The 25,786-nt window shown below is 38.1% G+C and overlaps 2 protein-coding genes across 2 annotated transcripts; one reads left to right on the top strand and one right to left on the bottom strand.

Moving 5' to 3' along the window:
• Positions 1-216: 216 nt before the first annotated feature.
• Positions 217-3,375, top strand: LOC133518007 (uncharacterized). Its single transcript, XM_061851542.1, has 2 exons — positions 217-735; positions 1,062-3,375. Exon 2 carries the CDS (start codon positions 1,068-1,070, stop codon positions 3,297-3,299), a length of 2,232 nt encoding a protein of 743 aa, XP_061707526.1. The 5' UTR covers positions 217-735; positions 1,062-1,067; the 3' UTR covers positions 3,300-3,375.
• A 333-nt stretch (positions 3,376-3,708) lies between these two features.
• LOC133518006 (protein FAN-like) lies at positions 3,709-25,067 on the bottom strand. Its single transcript, XM_061851541.1, has 13 exons — positions 22,943-25,067; positions 22,173-22,782; positions 21,416-21,487; positions 17,400-17,602; positions 16,769-17,012; positions 16,495-16,617; positions 15,496-15,757; positions 14,745-15,168; positions 14,086-14,174; positions 12,872-13,004; positions 12,296-12,503; positions 10,685-10,829; positions 3,709-6,714 (listed from the first exon to the last, which is right to left on the bottom strand). The coding sequence occupies exons 1-13, from the start codon at positions 22,954-22,956 to the stop codon at positions 6,614-6,616; spliced, it is 2,628 nt and encodes an 875-aa protein (XP_061707525.1). The 5' UTR covers positions 22,957-25,067; the 3' UTR covers positions 3,709-6,613.
• Between the last annotated feature and the right edge of the window lie 719 nt (positions 25,068-25,786).

Here is a 25,786-nt window from a genome sequence, read left to right as displayed (position 1 = left end):
GATTGTAAGAGCGCGATAATAATAATAGCCCGGAGCGGCGCGGAGGGTCGCAAGGCCGGAGTGAGGCGCGCGGCGGGGCGGGGCTACGTCACGTCGAACAACGCACGAACACGGCTAAATCTAAAACACCCCTCCACCTCGCTCTACTAGCCATCTTGAACGCGCACCGCAATTTAGTCGTGTACAAACTTGCCTGCGTCGTTCGTCGCCGTCGCCGCCCGCTGGCTGAGTCGTCCAACGCGATTAGGCGAGGTGGGAACAACGAGATCAGTGTAGTAAAAGTAGCTGGCTCAGTGCGACTGTTGTTCTTCATACGCGTGTAAATAAATTTCTCTACCAACGAAAACCGTCTCCTAGTACAGTAATATCGATGGGTGAAGATATGGACATGCAACCATAAAAGGAGCAGAAGATTGCCGTCAAAATAAGGCGGAAAATAAATAAATAAGGTTATAACTCTACATCGCCTAGTGATTTGTGATTAAAAGTGAACCTTATTGTATAGCAGCGTTAAAGTGAATCTCGCACAAAGGAATTGGAGTTGGTGACCGAATTATGAAAAGAAATAATTATGATTAGTAGGAACAGTAGTGATAGTTTAGGTATGTCGGACAGTGATGAGCGGTGAGCAGTGTTATCGCGAGTTGAGTGAGCGTTATCACCATGGACTGGAGAATTCGAAGGCAAGCCCGCCAATACCGGTGAAGTTCGTCGAGGCCGCTGCCTTTTGAACAGGTACCGGTTTTGAATTATCATTTTGTTTGATTTATAATGTTGCCTCGTTCGTCTGAGTGCAAGGTGCCCTGTACTTTGTCACTATACATTGTTCATGGGTTTTGGAAATACATTTTGAAAATAACGTACCTACCTAAGATTTGTTGTACTCGTAAATTCAACCAATTAAGAGGAGCTTTTCTAACAATAAACCTATGCAATTTCTACCTTTAATTTCAAGTTAAGTCTGAATTCCAGTTTGGCTCAATTGAGTCTTTCTAAATATGCACTACCAAAATTCTACTAAGAAATTCACAAAACTAATCTTGTTATTTATGTTGTTACAGATCGCCATGGCAGACACAACACTACCCAAGAATCAGCTGGATGAAAATCCAGACGCGACAAAGGACATTAGTGATCAAGAAGCGGTTCGAAACACAATGGAACCCAGAAATGTAGAACAAGAATCTTTATTTGTGATAAAGGACGAAAAAAATAGTGATAGTGATGTCAACAGTGACGATCTTAGCTCAAATGATGAACAAAGCCATGTTGATACCAGCAATAACTCTCAGTTTTATGAGAATACCGATAGCAAAGCAGATTACGCTATTAAAAGTGATGATAATGATACGTTAAGTGATATAGATGATATTAAGACGGACACTGCATCAGCTGACAGCGAAGACTCGGCGCTCGGTAGCCTGCCTCCTGACAGCACCAGCAATGATCGGGACGAAGAGGCCCAGGACCGTTCAGACGGAAGTGACTCTGGTATCGGATCAGAAACTATAGAAGAACGAAAGTTTAATCTTGAACTGCCATGCACGAGCGGCCTAAATAATGCTGAAAGTCACGAACACTCAGCCGGTCTAAGTAACAGTTTTAAAAATGAATTCACAGAAGAAAATTCTGAAGCACAAAGCCAGAAACCCCTTCGAAGTAGTCTTAAAAGAAAATGTAGCGACGAAAGTCAAGAAGAACCACCGATGAAAAAAAGAAAAGAGGGGATTAAATTTGATAACGTTACTGTTTACTATTTCCCTAGGACCCAAGGATTCACCTGTGTTCCATCCCAAGGCGGTTCTACTTTAGGGATGGAAAGAGAACACACTCACTCGCAAAAGTTTACGCTGGCAGAGCATGCTTTAGAACAAAGAAGACTACATAGGCAAATTTTGCAACAATTGAAAAGTGAACGTCATTCATTGCAAGGAGCGGCGCTATCTTCTAGCGAGGATAGTGACACGGAAGAAGAAGCAAGCGATATTTCTGAATCTGAATTAGATTTAGATAGCTATTACTTTCTACAGCCAGTACCCACACGGCAAAGGCGAGCTCTTTTACGGGCAGCGGGAGTACGAAAAATTGAAGGCTATGAAAAAGACGAGTGCCGGGACATAAGAACTTCGCGAGAGTTCTGTGGATGTGCTTGCAAAGGAGTCTGCAATCCAGAGAATTGCTCATGTAGTTTGGCTGGCATAAAATGCCAAGTTGATAGATTAAACTTCCCCTGTGGCTGTACTAGAGATGGGTGTGGCAATACCACAGGGCGAATAGAGTTCAACCCTGTGAGAGTTCGGACACACTTTATTCATACTCTCATGCGATTGGGGTTAGAGAAGAAAAACGAAGAAAACCAAGCAGCAAAAAGACAATGGGTTGAAGCTCACAGTACCAATACAGCTTCTTGTGTTTCAAACACATCATATGATAGAGAACGCTGTCTAACGCACGAAGATGGGTTACTACGCGACGTCAACTTAACTCCGAGAGTAGAAGTGGAATCGTGTGTAAATGCTGGAAGTTTTAACAATGTGCACTGCGACATGAACAATGTTGCCATTCAAAGCAGTAATATGCAGGATAACAAAAATTACAATTACGCAAACAATGCATTAAACCATAGAAATATTAATGAAAATAGTGTTATGCATTTTGAAGAGAATCTCCATAGCAACCGCGCGGACTCTTATACATGCAATATACTTCAAGGTAAAGGCCCCCCTTACTCCATGCCTAACAGTATGGGCTTCGACATGTCGAGCAATGTACAAAGGTTTCACAACGATCTCAACTATGTTTATGGACAGCAATCTGATAATAATCATTTCAAGGGATTGCAAACGAGCTTCTCTGCAACAAGTTTCGAAGAGTTCGCCCACAACTCCCATATTTCTATGTTTAGTCACTACGGCCATATGTACGTTCCGGATTACAGCCACAAACCGAGCACAAGCCTGCACGAGCATGACTCAATGCAGTATCCTTTATCTCAGAACCACTACGGCGTATACAAGAACACTACGGAGTGTATGAATACTGAGAACAAGCCAGATTCTCATTACAACATGATGTTGCCATATCAAACTAGCAATAAATTGCAAACAGAGGAAAACGATGAGAATTGGTTCAGTCACAATACCCTGCTGAACCTGGACCACTCGGACCAGACGACGCAGGACGCGTCAGACCTGCAGCAGCAGATCGCGGCGCCGCCGGCTGAGACCAATGCTACCGAGACTACTGACAATTTCGGTGAATTAATTAAGAAAACTATGGTAGAATCTGTTACTGTGTAGATGAATTCTTGTTGTCTTTTTCGTCTTAATGATTATCATGTTATTAAGTTTTAATTATATTGGACTATTCAGCTGATTATAATTTGTACCCTCTCAACGCTCGCTCATTCCTATTCGCTATCAAGGAATTACCCTTATCTACCTGCCTTTCTTTACCATAGATTTAAAACTGCCAGGTAGCTGCAGCTAATTGGGCGTCTCTATCATCTTAAAATCCTAAGAGAATTTCAGTACCTACTTACAATACCTTCGTCGCGTGACAAAGGTAGCAATTGTTTCTTTCTGACTTGGCAAAAAAGGATATGAATGACACAAATAATACCTACGCAATTTAAAATGTACCTAACACTAAAAGTAACATTATTTTAGTCGCGTAACTGGCGTAGTCGGATTAATTAAAAACACGAAAAAGATTTTATATGATACATTTTATTGTCATTTAAATGGATCTTATACAGGTACCTTAAGCATATCACAAGATTTAATACAATAAAATATTTTTAAAAGCAAACTAGCACGTTGTGCAATATCGCTATTTCAAAATAACATCTTAAAACAACCTTGAAATTTATCACATCTTACAATTTTGAAACTTCTAGTCTAGGTACCTATTCAATGTTAGTTATTATACCTACTAGGACTGATTGGACGTTACATATAATATAATAATATTACTAACCGTGCCCGCGGCTGTGCCTACGTGGAAATCGGTCTGTGTCGTTTTTCCTTTTTCCCTCCAAAATATAGATTTTTTAACAAAATAAAGTAACTTATGTCCATCCCCAGTAAGTTTAGCACAGGAGCGCTGCGACAGTATCTCGCCTGCGAAATAGACTACTCGTCCCTCTCTAATTAATACTGTTACAAAAAGAAGGGTAGTCTTATCTAGCGGGCGAGATACTGTTGCGGCGCTCCTGTGCTAAGCCATCAGCAGGGCTTACTTGCCAGATTTAGTCAGAATCAGTTTTGTAGTTTAGTTTAGTTTGAAAGGGAACAGTTACTTCCGTATTAAGAGGGCGCGAAAAACCAAGAAATTTGAAAGGCAAAAAAAATACGGCGCAACGCGCGAGCTTGCTACGGAAGATTTGACGATCGCGCGGGTTTTGACGTTTTACCTCGAGAACTCTGAAAGTATACTTCTGATTAAAATTTCGCTGGTCAAATCCCTCGGCTATATCACTAGCTATTTTATACTTCATTACACTGCTATGGAATGCAGCTTTTCGATATACAATTGAAAATAAATGAAAACTACGGCTTCATTGGTCGATAGGGCCCGTATGTGGGGTGCGGAAGTTTTCCATAAGGCATGTCATAGGGCCCGCATTCGGGGAACTGTTGTCATTGGTCGATAGGGTCCGTATCCGGGGTGCGGGAGATTTCCAAAACGCATGCCATTATGAGTTTCACTAGTCGTTATACCACCTTACCGCCTGCGGGGAGTCACCCGCATGTTGTAGGTATATCGACCGAACTATAGACTTATGAGTTTCACTAGTCGTTTTTCCGCCAGCGGGGAGTCCCCGCACGCTTTATATCGACCAATGAAACTGAGCCATTAAACAAGTTTTCATGGTTTTTTTTCTATCGAGCCAATTTTAACATTTTAAGGTTTTTTTTCTGAGAGTCTGCTCTCGGAAATATGGTCTAGTTTTCGTATGATTTTTTTATTACATTTGCCCTTCATTAAACCGTGTAAAATTTCAAAATAAAAACTACAATTTTGCGGAATTCTTAATATTATTCGTATAGTACTTATCTATTTTGTTAGTTCGACTCTACAAATATTGATAAATTCATGAGTACAATTTTGTTCTGTTCAATATTTTCTTAAAACTGACTGGAACACAGTCAATCCTGGTATCTATGTATGCTCAGATAATATTAAACGGCCTATAACTTCGTTAAAACTTGTGCCTGTAATAACTGCCTTCTAGAATATAACCAGTAAAAGCGCCAAAATGAATAGAAAAATGCTTGTCTTGAAAGAGACCCTGCGTCTACTTCCAATACGAACTGAATATCTTGAATTATACTCGTAAGCATACAAAAAATCTAGCTAATAACTATGTCAACAGACAATTCACGGTATTTAATTTTTTAATGCATTCATATCGGCTCATACTTTTGGAAGCTTCAATGGCACAAATACTTTTTGGGTCGGGGGTTAAAAATGGGAACCCAGACTTTAAGGAACATGTCAGTCTGTAGTGCCAATTACATCCACATTTTGTCAGGCTTGATATCAGGCCCGATCTCGGGCCCGAGCAGGAGTATTTTTCCGTTTCACCAAATAGAGCAAGTTTCCAGAGCCGCCAGACCTTACTTATTTTCTCATGACTAAAATGTATGGGATAATATAGTGTTAGTATGTACTTTTAATGTCTGCATACTTGCTGTATTGGCCCGACGGCCATTTGTCCGGTACAAGGTGCTTTAAAGGTAGGTAAAAAATATTACTTACTTTTCTTAAATTCTCATGGCTGATTTTTTATGTAAGTTTTAGAAAATATTGTTAAAAATTGATAATCAACATTCCCTAAGTATCATATATAAAAATCAAGAGTGAGAATATAAGTTACAATATCTTTTTGACAGTTTTAAAGCGTCTGGTAAAAGTTACCGCCGGCGGAAATGGTCTGGCAATGTTGATTATCAATTCAATTTTCTACAACATACATACAAATCAGCCATGAGAATATTAACAAAAGTTAAAAATATCTTTACCAACCTTTAACACCTTGTACCGAACAAATGGCCGTCGGGATAATATAGCAAGTATGCGGACACTAAAAGTACTTACTAGCACTACATTATCCCATACATTTTATTCATGAGAAAATAAGTAAAGTCTGGCGGGTCTGGGATCTTGTACTGAAATATCAGCACATCGTTTACAATATTCGAAATGTAAAAAAATGGTTCATATGCAAAAATATCAAACATTGAACATTTTTGGCAATTAGAGACATAGTATTAGTTACCGTGAAACGGAAAACGATTATCAGGCCCGACATCGGACTGATTTCGGACCCGATATCGGGAAGTGTGGATGTAATTGGCGCTTGTATCTAAAAATAACGAATCAAAACCGTAATATTATTAAATTGCCATCACGAAGGTTAAAGATAAAAACAAAAGTAATGATTTAAATATCTAGAGCTATATATAGCTAACTAATTCGTTAATTATAATTAACGGAAATCGATTGACACCAGGATTGACTGCAAAACTTAAGTTATCACTACAATAATTTATAGAAAGAATAATAAAGTATAATTAATAGCACTGTTCACTAAATTGAGCCTCTTTTGTCAGGAGCTTGAGATCATATTCCAAATCTTGACAGTTTTGTCTTTGCTGGCGGTGACGACAGTCTCCGTAGCGGCGTCGTAATACACGCAGTTGATCACGTCTGAAACAATATAGGGAGTATTAATCGTCTCCTTCTTTAGGGCGTGTTTACACTGAGCTCACAGTACCGATTTGGTTTCATTGCACGTTAATTTCATTTTACCCATATACCAAAATTCCGACATCTCAAAACGGAAGTGAAAAAATGCCTGAATCTCAGAATGACTAACTTTTTTTCTCAAAATACCACATTCCCAAAATGCTGCTTCAAATCGACGTGGGGTCATAATACCTAAATCTTTAATTACTTACATGCATCAATGACTGGTATTTTATCCAATATTATCGTTTCTAGTTTCAGAAGATTGTTAAAAACTATTGTTAACAAAACAAAGGTTATACAAATGCACTTAATTCGGCATTTGACAAAACATATTTTTTGAGACTTTGGTATTTTGAGACTTTGACGATATGAATTACTGAATAAGTCATTATGATATTCGGCCATTTTTAGAAGGAAACAATTTGATATTTAGATATTTTGTAGCATATATTGATATTTAGGTGCAATGAAACCAAACCACACCGTGCTATATACATTCATAATTCTGCCGTGCTACGTCACGATGTCCCAAAATGAGCAACACGTACGAGTATACGAAGCTTATGTTCTCCGTCTAGCAGTGCTTGCCGGATTTTGGTTATTCAATGTACCTACACTTTTGCAGCTGGTTGTACAATAAGCAACAGAAATACCTAACTTGTGTTGCACGCTTCTTGGACAAGATATAATTGAAGGTGCCTGCACAGTTTAGGGACACACAGCTACAAAAGTACATACCCACTTTATGAATAAAATTTATTTGAACATGTATTTGGTAATAAACCAACATCATGCGTAGGTCATTTTAACAGTTACTGAAAAAAATGGAACACATGAGAAGCTATACTGATTTCTTGATACCATGTCGGTCTGTCGGATTATGTAAAAGGGCTCTAAAATACTGTTCCCTCTATGTCGTGCCCTTAAGATGACTTGCAACTATTGCATAAAGATTGTAACAACCTTTATGTCGTAAGTCGTAAATATATGCAAATAGAGTAGATTCAACGGGAAAAGTTGTGTGAAAATGATCTAAGAACCATTGTTTTTATACGCCCGTAACTACGAGTATTAATTTCGCCATGCGATAATTTTCTTTTATTTATAAATAACTTTCATCATCTTCCTCGCGTTGTCCCGGCATTTTGCCACGGCTCATGAGAGGCTGGGGTCCGCTTAGACACTAACCCTAAGAATTGGCGTAGGCACTAGTTTTTACGAAAGCGACTGCCATCTGACCTTCCAACCTAGAGGGGTAATCTAGACATTATTGGGATTAGCCCGGTTTCCTCACGATGTTTTCCTTCACTGAAAAGCGACTGGTAAATATCAAATGATATTTCGTACATAAGTTCCAAAAACTTATTTGTACTAGTCGTGTGCGCCGAGCCGGCGCGTCGCCGCCGCCGGACTTTTTTGCCACGCCGCCGCCGCCGATAAATGATCGGCGTGAAATCGGCGTAACCTTGAGTGTTGTTAATTAGCTATTCGAAGTTGGTTTTTGGATAACAATATGGATTTTTTTGTATTATATATGTTACAGTTGTCAAATAAATAGTAGTTGTATAGATTAATTAAATGAAACAGATTAGAATTGTTCCAGTTGTTCAAACGATTTGAAACACCGATTAAAGTAACGGAGTAATCCTCAGTTACTTTAATCTGCTGAAGCATCAAGAAAAATGAGGGAGCGATATATAAAGTAGATCTCATCTCATCTCATCAGAACAGAAAAGGAAAACTAATTGCTACGGCTCACATCGACAGGATCTGGAAGAACAGAGGTATTTGACGTGCAACTAAAGTGCGCTTGGTACGAGCTCTCGTCTTTTCAATATTCCAGTATAGTGGCGAAACATGGGGTCTCAAAAAGTGTGAAGTAGCAAAGGTTGGCGTTTTTGAGATGTGGTGTTAACGAAGACTGCTGATTATACCTTGGACAGCTAAAATAATAAACCCCTCCGTTCCCAGAGAGCTCAATATCGCCACTCAGTTCTTCACAACATGCCTTTGGTAGATTCTTCGGATATATTATGTGGTGGCATGATGCGGAGGAACACATGAATTTAGGCCGAACCGATTCATTCGGCAAACGTGCTCGAGTTGGAGCATGTGTGAGATAGTCGAATGCTATGAAAAGTTCTTGCAGCAGTCTGCACCGTGTAGTACACCCGGCTTAAGACCGCATGAAATGGAAACAGATTACATGTGGTCGCGATCCTCAGCAATGAGAAAACGAGAAAGAAGATACGGCTCAGTGAGCCTGGTGTTTAGAGTCATGTTTGTAAACCCATTAAATGAAAGCCATAGCAGTATTAGCAGTCTAGCAAAATTCAAGGATATTTGGAATTTTGTTATAGTACGTAATTTTTAATTTTAATACGATATGCCATGGAAATCATAAGAAAAAGGAGAGTTATAAGATCGGATTGAATCACGCCGAAAACACGCCGCCGCCGCCGATTTTTTGGCAAACACCGCCGCCGATAATTTTTTAATCTGCGCACACGTCTAATTGGTACAAACCGGGGTTTTGAACCCGCAACCTCCGGCTTGCAAGTCGCACGCTCTTACCACTAGGCCACCAGCGTTTTATTTATAAATAACTTTATTAAACCCAATTCTCTACTTTCTCTACTTCTAAATAAAAAAAATAACTTTATATTTATAAATAACTTTATACTTTTAATAAATAAAATAAAAAAAGTTTCTACAAAATTCCTACATTTACTTTCTAAATTAGATACAATAAATATAAAAGGATAATTCAAAAAAAAATTGTCACCCATAAACATTCTTCTCTTAATAATCTCAACATTCTTCTCTAACGAAGCATAAATAATTTTCCTCATTCACCTCTTTAGTAAATATTCGTATTGTTCATTTTCCTGTCATTCTTCGAAAGTCCGCACTTTCCTCTTCAGTGCTACGTTTGAATTCACGGCTACTACGAGCATTACACGCGAGTAAAAACACGGTATGGAATAAAACCGCTAAATACGATTCCGACTCGAATCGTGCCCCAAGGGTTCCATAATAATAATTACCTGATTTTTTTCCTTATGATCGTCTCACGAAGGGAATGCTGGGATTAAATTAGTATGGCGAAAACCAGGAAGTCCCGGTTCGAGGACTGATTTTGTAGAAAGTACCGGCACGGCACCAGGAGCACGCCCTACTGTCATGCTTAAGGGTGCCCACTAAACTCGGTTCTCCATACAAACGTAGTACGCTCTCATTTTAAATCGACTAGCTAGATTGCTTTAAAATTTAGTACTTACAATAGGATAAGGTATATCTCTTATAATTAGTTTATGTAGTAGTTTTCAGATACCATAGTAAAAAAAAATACAGCGAATATAAGTTTTTCATACAAAATTTATTTTTGTTCCATTTCGTTTGTTTTATAAATTGGAGCTATATTAACTAATTACAGGACTAGATATATCTCATGTAATTGTATGTGCAATGTTTCTCGTAGTTAGAGACTAAAATGAGAACGAAACTCCGTTTGTATGGGAAGGGCAAATTCTTAACCTAGAAACTGATCTTCTGCACGATGAATGTATGTATCGTTGGATGAACTACACAACACACCCAACTTGTCAGTGCCCACACACACAAAAAGGCGCGAAATTTAAATTTTCTATGGGAAGTCAACTCTTAACACCTACATTTTTAAATTTGCCACTTTTTTCTACTGAAAGGTCGCCGTGTCACAGTATGCCTACTCTTTGATATGCCGTCGATAAGTTTCCAAAATTGAAATATCTACTTGGAAAATTTTCGAATCCTTCTCATATCTTTGTATAGAAATTGAAATTTTCCATTTCCAAAATCAATATTTCCCTTGTTTCTAAATTTCCGAGAAAATTTTCAAGTTTTGATAAAGTTTCCGCAAGTTGCACATGTTGAACCAGGTCCATACCTCGGTGCGCCTGCGTGTCGGCGCGCGGCTGCGCGCGCATCATGTCCCACTGCCGCAGCGCGCCGCGCCGCCCGCCCAGCCACAGCGCGCGCGGGCCCTGCCAGCACAGCGCGCCGGCGCCTTCGGCCAGCTGAGCGTGGTATACCTGTCCCAATAATGCTACATTACCAACATCTACTATACGATTCTCGACCCTGAGCAGAATACGAGTAGTACCACCTAAAGATGCCATGCGGTGAGCCGTTTGATATTTCAGTTAGATATATTTACATATAACCACGAACAAGATCGTTGATATATAATACCTAAAAAAGAAAAAAAAAGAAAAGAGAAGAAAAGAGTTAGAAAAATGGTGACCGAGTCGCAGACGAGCAGAGAGCCGTTTTTTTAATATCGACCGTTCGATATCGTGTATTTCGTTACCAGTAGTTCCCAATTGTTATCACTTGTGTACAAAAAAGTTGCCGTTTTCCATAGATTTTCGAAATTCAAAAATCGGCCCGCAGGTCGGTGACGCTCGTGTAGAGGTGTCGCGCGCGGCAACGATGTGTGGACGGACATGTTGTTGCTACACAACTAGTACAATACAGTAAACAATCACTGAGTCACAGACGAGCAGATCTGTCACGCTCACTAACGTGTCGCGCGCCACGACTATGTGTGATCGGATATGTTGGGCAATAGGCTGGCAATTCAGCTTTGTGTGTATATAAAGGCGCCAAATTTTATAAATGTAGTCGCGAAGGAAGCGCCTTTTTCTACTAACAAAGTTGGCTTGCCAACAAGGCTCGGAAACCGGTTAATTTTTCAAACCATTATCATGTACTTGGCGCAAAATGTTTAAATTTCGGTTTCATTTGAAAAAACCGGTTTTTAGAAAAACATTTCCATAAAATTCTTGACAGGTTTACCGGTTTAGAATAATAAAAACCGGTTTCTACCTATTTCTTTGTTTACGCGGCACACACCCAGGCTAGCCAGCCGTCTCGACGCTCGAATAAACCGGTCTATTTAGATTACAATAAAGTTCTTAAAACGTTCGCGTTCTTATGAAAGTTCGGAGTAAAATCAAAATAAACCGGTATTTACCGCTATTTTACACCCGGTTCCGAGCCTTGCTTGCCTAAGTATAATTCCCGTATTACCTACAGTAGAGTAGACACTTACTGAGTCACAAACGAGCAAATCTGTCACGCTGATGTCCGTGTCACACGCAACTTTACATAACGATGCGATCGCAAACGGCTATAAAACAGGCGCCGACGATAAGGAAGTGTGGTCGGACATTTTGGCGAGTAATTTAGCACGATGCAGTAGTGTTACTTAGCTCCGTCATTCTTAATTATATATATAAAATACAGATTTAAGTATTTTTGTTTTTTGTAATAGCCACGGACCTGTTTATATTTTATTTCTACATATGAAACTATAGGTCTATTTTTTGTCTATAAGTTTTGATCAAAAATTGTGTATGACTGTTTGTTTCTAAATAAATAGAAAAAAAAAATTATATGCAGTTGACGTATTAAGTAATAAGAGCACGATGCAATATGGTTAGCTCCGTCATTGTTTGTCTACATGTGCTTGTCGCATATAGCGATTAGTACTCACCGAGTCGCAGACGAGCAGGTCTGTCACGCTCATGTCGGTGTCGCGCGCGATGGTGACAATACGGTCGCCGGCGGGTATAAAACAGGCGCCAACGATGGGAGAAGTGTGGATGGACATCTTGGCGAGCAATTCGCGCGCCATTAAGTCCCATACGTAGAGTTCGCCGTCGCTCGTGCCGGCGATAATGTCTACGCTGTGGCGGCGACGTCTGAAACAATGAAAAGGTGAGCAAAGGTAAGTTATTGTGTGTTTGGCGGTCTCTCATACTAGCAAGTTGCTGCTTCAGACCAGACTAGTACTAAACATATGCATGATTTTTAGTGTACATACAGGAATGAAAATTATAAACGAGATATCATGCCCACTTGATATATTTGTCATCTATCGCATGTCTTTAGTTAGGTTCACAATGGCGTGACCTTTTCCCGTGTACCGTAAACAAGATTTTATCGAATATCGTAATGACAGTAAACTTTCTGTGTAACAGTACGTCAGTGAAGGTGAAGGCACAATCCTTATTGAAAACTCAGCGCCAAGACCGCGCAGCGATATCTGTCTCTGTCTAACAGCACGTACCTGAAGGTGACGGCGCACACCTTCCCGTCGTGGTCGAACTCGGCGCGCAGCCCGCGCAGCGCCTGCCCCGTGCGGCCGAGCTCGCCCCACGCGCGCACTACGCCGTCGTGTCCGCCTGATATCAGGAGCCGCTCTGCCAAGCCAACAAATTAAGAGTATTATAATCAAGGTAGAATAGGGGACCTCGCCAAGATGACAATCGTTGATAGAAAAGGCAATCGAAACTGAAATGTATCGTCACTTGACTTTTCGCAGCATCTATGAATCCGATTCATTTTTTTTCTTAACTCTTGCTCGAAAAAGATCTTATTTCATGCAGGTGTACTGAAGGGCAAAAGCCTATATTGATCCCGCGGGACTTATGGATTGTGAAAAAAAGCTGTAACTCCTTAGGGAGTTATAGTTCTTTTTATAATGTCACTTATTCATACAAACCAAGTAGCATAAATGAGTTTTACTTTTAAAATACTGACGTTTATAATTTTGTTTATGTTTAAAATTATTTAATTTTATTAATTTAACAGCCGTTTAAAATATTTTGACATAATTTTCAATCGTGGCTGAATGCCGAATAGGCCTGTGCCTTCAATGCCTCATCTGTCAAGAAATTACAAAATGGCGGACGAATATTTGATATATCACCGTATTTAAGAATTATTTCGCTTAAAATTAAGTTTTTTCTTCGCAAGTGTGATGAAAAATATTGTGTGTAACTCCCCCGGGTAAGAATATTGCAAACTCGGGTTTACAATTTCACTTACCCCTCTCGTTGCACAATGTACTATATTTTTCTCTTTCTGCTTCATAATTATACAAAGACACGTATCAATTATATTCAATAGTACAGTCGCCATCATATATATCGGAGCGGCCAAGGCGCTCACAAATATCTGAACACGCTGTCAAGGCGTTAGTGTGCGTGTTCAGATATTTTTGAGCACCTCGGCCGCTCCGATACTGATCTGTTGGGGACTGTACATATTTCAACGAGTGACAACGTCGGAAAAACTTTGAGATTGGAGCGAGTCGAAGAATATCCAATGTAAGGAATGCCTTAAATTGACTTCTAAAGTAAGCAGCGGAAAAACGTAAAAAATAGTTTCTACGCAATATCCGTGAGAGTGGTGTAAATAAATAGCTGAATAAGCAGTATCCAGCTAGAAGACAGAGATATGTACAAGATGCTGCAGGGAAAGATAGATGGAGTTATTTACCTTTTTCTAGCCACAACAAACAGCTTACGCAGTCGTCATGCGCTCGGAAGCTCTCCACCACTCTACCGTAATCCACGTCGTACAAATATCTGAAAAAAAAAACGATTTATAAGGTTCAATGTGAAAAAAACAATGTGGAGGTATATAATTTTTTGGTTTGGAAGACCGTCAAATTATGCCCATAAGCCGGGCAAGAACTCTCGTATTTGAAAACGTACTTCGCTTAGACACAATCAGAAAGGAAGAGCTTCGTCCTTCTACCAACCTTCTGTAATATAAGTGGAGTAGATTTATGTACAAACACAAGAATTTAACACATTCACTGCCAGACAAAAAACGGCGCACTACCCCAGAAACCGGTGGTCTATAGCTGCGTACAAAACAACCCGCCCAGCGGGTTGTCCGGCATCTGAACAAAGTTCACGAGCGCCCACCAGGTGCGTTCCCGGCAGTGAATGTGTTAAGCAACGAAAGAGCTTGTAGGCGGTCTTATCTGATAGACGGTCTTAACCACAGTGACCTTAATTTATTTAATCTCCAAGAAAACTTTTGTAATCAGAACACAACAGAAAACCATAATCAATGTCAAGGAAAACTATATGAGAAAGCGAAATCAAAGGTCAGTTTTAGTGCACAATACAATAAAATTAAGTACTCACATTTCATTGTCCCACGAGCCAGCTGCGACAATATTTTCATCGACCATGACGCACGAGCTAAGCGGCGTAGCGCTCAGTATGACGCTTCTTATTTGCTTCTTCAATGACGTATCATATACTTTTAGGGTCCCATCTTTACCCACAGAAATCAGTCTTTGACCTTGTCTTAATGCACACGTGACTTCTTCCTTATGTAGTTGAATACTGTCAATGCATTCCAGTCTATAAACAATATCGTTTTCTTCCAAGTCCTCTTTTATACTTTTCGGTATTTCGTGTGTCACCCTTCGAACGTGGGGTTTAGTAAAAAGTTGTTTTGGTACTTGACCAAATTCCATGATTTGCACTTCTAACGCATGCCTGTCGTTCATGTCGTAGATGTCGTCTAAGTCAACGGAGCCTTCGTAGCATACGTGATGAAAAACTGAAAAAAAATAAAATTATAAAATGTTCCAATCACGAATGACAAAAATGTGCATGGAAAAGAATATTCAAATAAACGGAGTGATATTAATAGTTATATTTTTTCATTTGCTTAGATACTATACAGGTCATATGCGTTGGCACCATCGCGGTAATAAATAAAATACTTAGATGTCAGAAAATATAAGCCATTTAAGAAACGGTTAAAAATAATGCGAAATGCTTTCAATAAACACAAATAAAATACGCTTGCAAGAAAGTCACATACAATACAATACAATACAAATACGGTTTATTGCACACATCAATAAAAAACAATACCACGTACCATTATTAGCTTTAATAGCTTCCTCCCCTCTCTGTTTGTATCCAAAAATGAGATCGATCCACAAATGTAAGTGCCTAGAGACATATTCGGACTCCAACGCCTCCCGAAGCTTTGCCACGAAGTTTGCCGGCGAATCTGCCCAGGGCGGGAGCGCCACGTTGTTTACTTTGGTCCCGTCATGACGATCGCCAAAATTTATTTGGTATTTGTTTACTAGAAAATCGCCTTTAGCGTCTGTATCATAGAATTCGGGAACTAGCTCCTGTAATTTATAGGGTGCTTTTATAAAAATATTCAGTAAAAGAAACACAAATCTAAATTTGAAACGGAAAAGTGTTTTTTTGCTTGGCAAATTTAGTCAATAGGGCCCTGTTTTACCACGCTGACATTGAAATCTGACAATGACAATTTACCGTCCAACAAGTAAATCTCGTTACTTACCGACCTGGACATGTACCTACAGGCAGAGAATTTGAAATAGACGTGGAATTATGTCAAAATACATTTTGTAGTTACAGAATTTACTGCCATCTTTCGACACATGAATAAAACTTTTAGAACGCTATTTGACTTTGATCCTTATTCTTTGACTGATATGTGTTAGATTTGTTAAATATCAAAAGTGGCGTCATCGACTAGATCATAGGCCAAAGGTATGGCGGCATCGTTTCGAGCCATTTACTGTGGCTACAAACTTTTCTTTGACAATCCACCTCTATTTCAAATTCTCTTTGAACATTAGCATTACATATAAACTTAGAGTAGGACCAAGATAAATCTGCAACGATTTTTATATCACAGACGTGCAAGTGTTATTTAAACATCATAAATTCATAATTTCATAGAAGTTTGACGTTTAAAATAACACTTGCACATCAGTTCTATAAAAATCGTTGCCAAGTTATCTAGGTCTAACTCTATAGTGTTCTGATGAAAAAGGGGCATATTACCTAATAACTGCTTATGTACAAGTAACAAAGGAAAATTAAATTAATTTACCTTAAAATCTGACATGTTTCTTAAACAGTTATTATACACATCTTTCACTGAATTGAACATTCGATCAGGATGGTCAAATCTTCCATTCTGAAGACAAAGCATATATTCGGGATATTTTCTGACCTGAAAATCAGAAACATGTTTAGGTGCAGTATAGATCGCGTCATTCATGACGACGCGTGATTCGTATTACCATGTTATTAAAGGTTATATTTGACAAATCTGCGCGTCATCGAAATTAACTTACATTAATAAGAGTAGTAATTTTACTTACTAGATAAAATAGCACCAATCCTGGGGCGGAATAATGTGAACCGTACATAAATTTAGGATGGGACATCTCCTGATATCTGTCTTTTAATTTCTCTAACCTATCTGGATTTAACGCCCCCATGGGCTTTGACAGATCTCTGTACACATCAACATTGTCTAAGTCCAACTCTGTAGATGTATAGTCCGATATTACCCATGGAAATACTGGGTATTGAGTGAGATCATTTTTACTTCTGTCTGCGAGGCTGAAAAACAAATGGGAAATGACATATTAATTTGTAATCGAAGTAAAAAGCAGAGCTGAGTCTAACTCGGAGTATAAATATCCATTTTATCTTCGTCTTATTCAGTTCTCGCTCAGCCGTCCGGACTTTAAATTAAATTCCCTCAATGAGTTGTTTTATAACTCGTTGAAATATATATTACCGGTGCTTGGTTTCCGCCCACTTCCACTAGAGTGCAAAATAAATAAATTAATTATAATATAGTGAATCAGAAAGGGGCTCCCCTTTTCACACCTTTCCCGTTCAAATAGAAATTGCCGGTTGGGTCCCATTAAAATAGCAGAAAACATCATTCCATATTGCATACCTCGGTATTACTCAATGGTAAATAGTTAAAATTATAATTACCAATTTAAATGCATCAAGTAGTCATAATTAGAAACCACTCCATTTTGCCATTGCAGCGTCGTTTCCTCGGCGTGAACTCTTTCGAGAAGAACACTGGGCGACTGCTCCAAAATATCGTAAGTTCTGTCTCTGTCGTCCTGAGACTGAAATGTTAGGTAGATGTGGGCTACTGAGCTCTCTTCTGCACTGTATATTTCCAAGCCCTGTAACAGATACAAATATTATGCTTATTCATAATATGCTTTCTAATAAACTTGTTTGATTGAGATATATTGCAACAAACCAGGATCCAAGTTGGTTTCATATAAAGATCTCTGTGTCTGGTAGTAATATGTATTATTTTAATCAAAAATGCAATTACAAACAAAAATAGCTTAAAGTCAGTAGTTAAGAAAGTTATTCTGCTATATTTAATTAGAAACAAACCTTATCTACATCCCACAATGTGGTACTTTTTGTATAAGATCGTCAAATATAGTAGGTAACTACTAAGTACTCGCCGTGTGGTGCCGGCGTTAGAATAGCACCACCCCATCTCGTCCCGTGGGTGTCGTAAAAGGCGACTAAGGGATAAGCGACGGATGGGCAGCAGCGTCCGTTGAACAGTGTTACCAACACCTACTGCGGTCCCTATTCGCGTAAACAAACCAAAACCCCCAATTTAAACCCCCATCAAAAAACAATTCAACTTCATCATCTTCAACTCGCCGTGTGGTGCCGGCGTTTAGAATAGCACCACCCCATCTCGTCCCGTGGGTGTCGTAAAAGGCGACTAAGGGATAACCGACGGACGGGCAGCAGCGTCCGTTGAGTGAATTATTTACTTCTACTGCGGTCCCTCCAACCACAACCAATTCTACCAATTTAAACTAAACCATTTCAAAACTATTCAACATTCAACCAAACCAAAAATTTCAGCCAACCAAACCAAACTAAATTTCACTATTACAACAACATAAATTTCACAAACAAAAATCTAAAATAAATCGCATAAACCAACTTCACCTAACAAATATCAACCAGGAACCATGGCCGCCCGTATTTAACGCGGGGACCATGGGGCCAATTAAAATCATAACAACAACGCCGGGTCTTCAACTCGAGCATCACCATTGCTTTCTGACTGATGGTGATGCCGGACCCGGCATCGCATAAATCACACCAGCCTTTTCACAAATGTCACCACGGGCACAGGGTCGCCCGTATCCCTAGCGAGGGCCCTGTGTCTTCAACTGACACAACAAACCTTAAAAAAAAAACAAAAAAAAAAAAAAAAAAAAAAACAAACAAAAAAAAAAACTAAGTACTACATATTACAATGAATTACTAAAACGCAAAAACGCAAAAAATATCTTAGATGACATCAAAACCACATTTAGCAACTCTTTATTTTTTTAATAAAAAATACAGTGCATTGTCATACATAATGCAGCATTGTTGAAAATGTCAGTATCCTTTTGTCTGCGTGTATTTTTTATATTATTTATGTATTCCTAAATTAGTATTTTCAGAAATGTAGCGAATTTTATCAATAATCAATATCGGTGCCTCGAGTTAGCACATATGTATTCGTATTCGCGGGCTTGGTTTCCGCAACTCGACGTCGCAATTCGCGCCTATTTTGCGTGATGGTGGGTTGACGGCACTACTCCTGCCATCGCACATATGTAACTGCGATACAGAGGGCCTACCGCGAAAACCGAAGTTCGCAAATTGCAGGCATCTTTCTCTATCACTGTAATTATGCCTTGATTGGAGTAAAAGGGAAAGATGTCCGCAATTTGTGAACTTTGGTGTTCGCGGTAGGGCCTCAGAGGTGTGTGACACGTGTAGAATATGCTGCCGATTTTGGGCACCTAATATTGTGACTACCCCGATTACGGAAATAGCATACGAATTGATCCGCTTATATTTCCTTTGACTGTATATACCTACTTCCACGCGTTGTCCAGGCATTTTTGCCACGGCTCATGGGAGCCTGGGGTCCGCTTGGCAACTAATCCCGAGAATTGGCGTAGACACTAGTTTCTACGAAAGCGACTGCCTTCTGACCTTCCAACCCAGAGGGTAAACTAGGCCTTATCGGGACTAGTCCGGTTTCCTCACGATGTTTTCCGTCGCCGAAAAGCGACTGGTAAATATCAAATGATATTTCGTAGGTACATAAGTTCCGAAAAACTCATTGGTTCGACCCGGGGTTTGAACCCGCGACCTCCAGATTGCAATCAAGCAGAGAATCGCTTGATGGTTGCTAAATTACCGTCGCCCTAGTTGATTCGGACAACTGCAACAGAAGAGTTGCAAGTGCGTTGCCGAAATTTAAGATGGGTGTACACTCTTTTCTTGAAAGTTTGAAGGTCATATCGGTCTGGAAATACCGCGGGCAACATACATAATTTTCTTACCAAACTTTTACAGTATGAAAAAATACACAATTTAAAAAATGAGGCACTCGAAACTCTAATCTGAACTTATATAAAAATATTTTAATCCTCACGTGCATGAATATGTACATGATTATTTTCAACTTGGGATACCTGAGTTATCAAAAAAAAAATAGTACGAAAAGCATTGACTATGAAGAAAAGTTTCAAGCCTAAGGTAAATTCCTTTCATTCAATCATACCATGATTCAATCACAAAGTTTTTCTTCGGAATTTCCCGAATGTACCTTACATGAATTAACAACAACTGCAAATATTTACAGAGCCCTAACTAAAAGTTAAAATAACAATTAACAGCCCTAAATATCCATGGGCGACGATGACCGCTTCCCATCAGGCGGCTCGTCTGCTCGTTTGCTGACTATACTAACAAAAAAAGGTTATGCAGATCAATGTACTTATTAAAAACCTAACTTTCACCAAACCTAACCTAACCTACCTATTACCTACTAATACTCGTATTATGAACATAATTAAATACAATCCAAATAGAACCTAATCTGCAGTAATGGAGTGTTAAGAATACCTAATTATAAGGAAGTTGTGCAACGAACTACAATGGTAGCCTCCGTTTGTAAACAGCGATAATTGCAAGTTACGGTAAATGACCATGAAGGTCACACTCCATAAAAGAAAAGCTACTGCGAGCATTTCATGGCGATTTAGGATAAAATATACCTACATAGAATTTAAACTGAAATGTTTTTTTTTTTTTAATATATAGGAGACAAAAAAGCAGACTAATCAAACAAAATGAAAACGATGAAACGTTAATTGACTTATAATTCATACTTAATTATGTTTCAATTCATAAGTTAAAGTGAATATTAAAAATAAACTATGTATTTTATGATGACAATCATCTTGTCCCGGCTTTTTGCTATGGGATGATGAGAACCTGGGGTCCACTTGTCAATGAATTCCAAGTATTGGCGTAGGCACTAGTTTTTACAAAGGTGACTGCTATGACTAATATTGACAGCTTCGTCCAAACTTCAAGTTTTTTTTTATTGACCTCCAACAGTATGATTTTCTTAGTAATGACCCAGATTAAGTAATAGTATTACCATACAGAAAAGAAACTTCCTACAAAACCGAAGTTTGACAGCAATTTAGAGATGAATCATGCTGTCCCTTTCTAGTAGTTAAAGTCAATATCTTATCTGTGGTTGTGCCCGCAAACGGACGTCAAGTTGTATCAACCCTAATAATTCAATTATTTATTTATTTCTAATCTAGGGAGATCCATATAGTATTAGTATAGTACAACAAATCTTAAAATTAATTTAAGTTAGTGACATACAAATTTACAAATAATAATAATTGCTAGCAATGCTGCGCCAGACAGAGCCGAGAATGTCCGAAAGGATCAGTTTCTCCCCCCTGGTAATAACAAGAAATTTTTTAAAACTAATAAAATTATTGCATTATTTCCAACTAGACAGGATGTACAGCTGATAAAGTGAATGAGGCAATACCTACATTAAGTGCATTAAGTGAATAAAGCAATATAATTTTACAAATATAGCTTAGCAGATAAGGAATAACAGAACAACATTGAGTGATACATACAACTTGCCTTAGTAAAAATCTGCGCTTGTACAACCGCTTCAGGTGGCTTAGCTTTAGTTTCAAAATTGGACTCTGCAAATAAATTAATAATACAAATAAAAGTCATGGACGTAGGCAGGTACGCAGGGAGGGCTTTCCGTGACTGTACTATGTATAGGAAGCCAGTCATCAGTAGGTTAAGTATAACTACTTCAAAATTAAATTAAAATTAAATATAGTCACATTAAATTTCCCCATAAACGAAAAACCGAAAAAAATATATTGAGTAATTGTACAACTAAAACAGCCAAACAAAAAGGTGTGTATTTTCTCAAAGATGCTGTGATCTGAATACACATAAGAAACATCTGTATTCAAAGGGTCTCTATTATTTCCCGTAAAGTTTTAAGTCATAATGTATTGTTTGTCCGCATTTTCATTAGCCATAATTTGCTTTTTCTCAGAAACACACTTTTCAGGATTGCCATAAAACAAACCAAACCTATCTATAAAATAACCTAAGGAAATTCCTTAAAAGTTAACAGTTTCAGAGTTATGACTAATGATAATATGACTATCATTAGATTATGACTTTCAATGATTATGCTAAACAAAGGGATCCGGTATTCAAATCACCATTCAGATGTAGTCAACATTCATTTCAGCGACAACTGGTTATTGATTAGTCACAGCTATCTTATCTGGCAAACAAACTCAATTTCATAATATTTGCACTAGCTTTGATAGTATCTAATATGAATCATATAAATATACTCACACTTTCAACATTACTAAAGGGTTGAAAATATAATGTTGTTGGTGTTAAAGCCAGCTTGCCTTGATGCCTAACTAGGGGTGATATTTTCTCCGCCTGCAGCTCACAAACTATCTCCTCAGTAAAGTCATCCATCATCACTGGGTCAAATACCATCCGCATATATCTAGAGTGCAGAATAGTAGCCACCATGCTGTTGTGTTCAGGTGCATTCAAAGTGGATGCCCTTTGCAACTGATGCATTTGATATAGTGTCTCTTCTGCCGAAGCAAAATCAAAAAATATATAAAATGTTTTCTTTTCATATTGAAATTTATATGGGGCCAATATATTCTCCTCTAGCATTTCTGCATACTGCTTTATTTCTACTTTGATTACATTCTGTGGACTCTCAGAAGTTTGAGCCTTTATCACATCTATGCTCATGCAGTCTCTAAAGTGTAACTTTATTAATGGATATGTCCAGTCTCTGGGCTCAAACACAAGGGACTTTGAGCAAAGTTTCAGTCTACCTTGTCTGGAATTACCTCCATGTAATGATTCAAAATCATTGAAAATACATGAATAATCTTCAAAGTAAATTTCACCAGGCTCTAAAAGAAGCATCGAAAATCTGCAAAAGAGTTTACACTTGGTAATGACAAATACATAAAACAATATTCAATAACAGAAAGTACTAAAGTAGACTACATCGTAAGACGTGCAGCATCAATTCAGTAATAAATCTTATGAGTCATAGCAACAAAGAGAAGTATAATACGTGAAAGAAATACCTTGATTTGTCCATAACTTATATCCAATCCAAACTTTTAGTAGATCACGATGTACTTATTAATCTTTCCGTGACAGTAAAAAATTTAATAACACGTTTTAGTCATTTACAATATACACATTTACAAAAATATTTCCACAATAACAAACTGGCATTTACTTCTTCTTTGTACTTCACTTTCCTTTCGTTTCCGTCTAAACAAAATGAAAGGCTTATAGCTTATAGCAGCTGGCTCGGGAGGCGCTATTTTGACTTAACAAATTGACAGTGACAGTACTGAATGACAGCGATGAAGGCATGGAGATATAAAATGGAGCACACTCTATTTTTTTTTGTCATAGTAAATTGAACCTTATCACGGAGGCAGAAAGGTGTTCTTACCAGACTAGAGAAAACGGTCCACTTGAGATAGCAAAAGTTGGGCTCGGTGTCTCACTTGCACATGCTGCCAATGTTAAAAAACACGAAATTAAAGACTTTCTTATACTATTTTAGTGCTATATACAGAGTGCGGTTCTCAAATCTTTTAAGTAATTTGTAAATAATTATGATGTTAATATTATTAACTGATTAAACCAAGCATGTGCACAACAAAAAAAACGTTAATTTTAACATGGTAGACATTGTAGAAACTTTGAATATTAATTGGTATCCCCAACTTGACGACATATTTTTGAGATATTTCCAAAATACGTGAATGTTGGGGCTCAGCATTTAATTGCGAAATATTTCAAAAATGGGTAAAAAATGTTGTGTGACAGGTTGGTAGAAGGGAAAGTTTTGCTGATTGTGGTATATATTTTCACAGGTGAACCACAATCGTTCAATTTTACGTTAAAAAAAACAAGACTATAACTGTCAAACTCATTAGGGTGACCATGATGTCCGCACGATGTGAATCAGTTTTACACAATTCTTATTAAATACTTAAGTAAGTTTATCTAATTAGGTATATCTATATTTCGCCATGATAAAATTGGTGGAATGATAGCTCATACAGAATAATTAATTGCCAAATTTTAAATCCAAAGTCCTTAAACATTCCAGACTTACGTTTATACATTATATTTTAATACTGAAACGGTTTTACTAACTTTTATATATACGTAATCGATTCGATATAGGTTGGACACACATTTCCGGCAAAGCGACAAAGGCGGCAAATTTAAAAACTAGTTGCAATCACAGATCTACGATGAGTAGATGACGCTTAAAGAATTAAAGATAGTTAAAGAGTGCAAAACGTAAGCCATCACGCATATGAATATACCATGAGTGCGAAAGAGGCAGACTACAAATGAAAAATCGTGACCATTTTTGAGTTCGACAGTGGCGGCTAACGACCGCTATTTATTAATTTTCAAACACATGTCCGGCATCGTAAAACCTTAAGTAGTTTAATTAGAAAATATAAATCTCATCCACATGGAATCCAGGACAACAACCACGAAATTCGAAGTTCATCAATTGCGGGCGTTTTTCTCTGTCAGTCTTATTACGTCTTAGTTAGAGTAAAAGAGAAAGATCCCCGCAATTTGCGAATTTCGGTTTTTGCGGCAGGCCCCCAATAATTAGTATATGTAAGCGAGAACGAATATCGACAGTCGAAAAATCGGATATCGTTAGTTTTGTGAGTCGACAGAGTAACATCCCTAGTGCGCAAAATGTTCAAGTCAATAAACAAGACCAAGTGAGAGTAGTTTGAAAAACTCGTTAATAATTTATACATGGAGATATAAAGGAGTTAGAAGTGACAGAGAAAGATGCTTGCAATTTGCGAACTTCTGCGTTCGCGGTAGTCTCGACTCTAACAAGCTCCATAATACTATCGTAAGAATAAGATAATATGTTTCTCTCTAATGTCTATTACGCTCCATTGACAAGCGCTTAAAAACTATAATAAACGGGCCGAGCGGACCACGACCCTGGTCCTGTCAGCATATGTCTTTCTCTCTCTTACTCATACCTGTGTTCTTGACAGAAGTTACGGCGGACCACCTTCCTCACGATCGATCATGGTGGCGGTCCAGTACGCCTATCAGCAACAGCTTTTAGGACGACTAAATTAAGTAAGATTTTGTGAAGCGTTTTACAGAAGAGAATAAACTATATATTATCTTTTAATTTAATTGATATATTATACTAGTTCATTATTTAATAACAATTTTAATTAATTTATTTATTTGTGACTGTGATTATTTACTTAAAATTAATGTAATAATTAAACTGTGGATACTAAGTTACTAACATAGTATTTAAGAAAATTTGTAACTACTCTTACATATATGGGTATAATACCTGAAATAAAAATATTTCAATTTCAAAATATCCATTCCTTTTCAGGGGCCACAATACTAGCACAGCAAAAATACAATAATACTCTCTCTGACTATGCACGAATGAGAAAAGATCTTGGCCAAACTATATATTCCACGTTATCCTAATATCCCAGATACATATAACTCATGGTCACCCTAATTAGAAAGAGATGCAACGGCCCACCTTGTCTTCTCATGTGGACACACTTTTTGGCCAATGTACCCTATCCGGATAATCTTATAAGTCCGTGGTTACAAGCAACAAAAAAATATATATGCGGGTGCGCGCCAGGTCCGTCTCTTGTTAAAAAAAGATTTTTAATTTAGCCTAGTTACATACATAATGCTTGTGTATGGAAATCGACGGAATGTCAAACAAAACTAAATTGTATTGTAAGTACACAAAAGATAGACAAACATAAGTATAACATTGTGTTTTATTTATGTTCTTTATTCATCATTTTATAAGCAATATTATACAGTCGTTCAATTCTATACAAACAGACACAAAATATACAATGTATTCG

The sequence above is a fragment of the Cydia pomonella genome, chromosome 5 (genome assembly GCF_033807575.1).
Source record: "Cydia pomonella isolate Wapato2018A chromosome 5, ilCydPomo1, whole genome shotgun sequence".
Taxonomy (NCBI): Eukaryota; Metazoa; Arthropoda; class Insecta; order Lepidoptera; family Tortricidae; genus Cydia; species Cydia pomonella.
The sequence above is the reverse complement of the archived record's forward strand: the minus strand, read 5'-3'. Positions and strand labels throughout refer to the sequence as shown.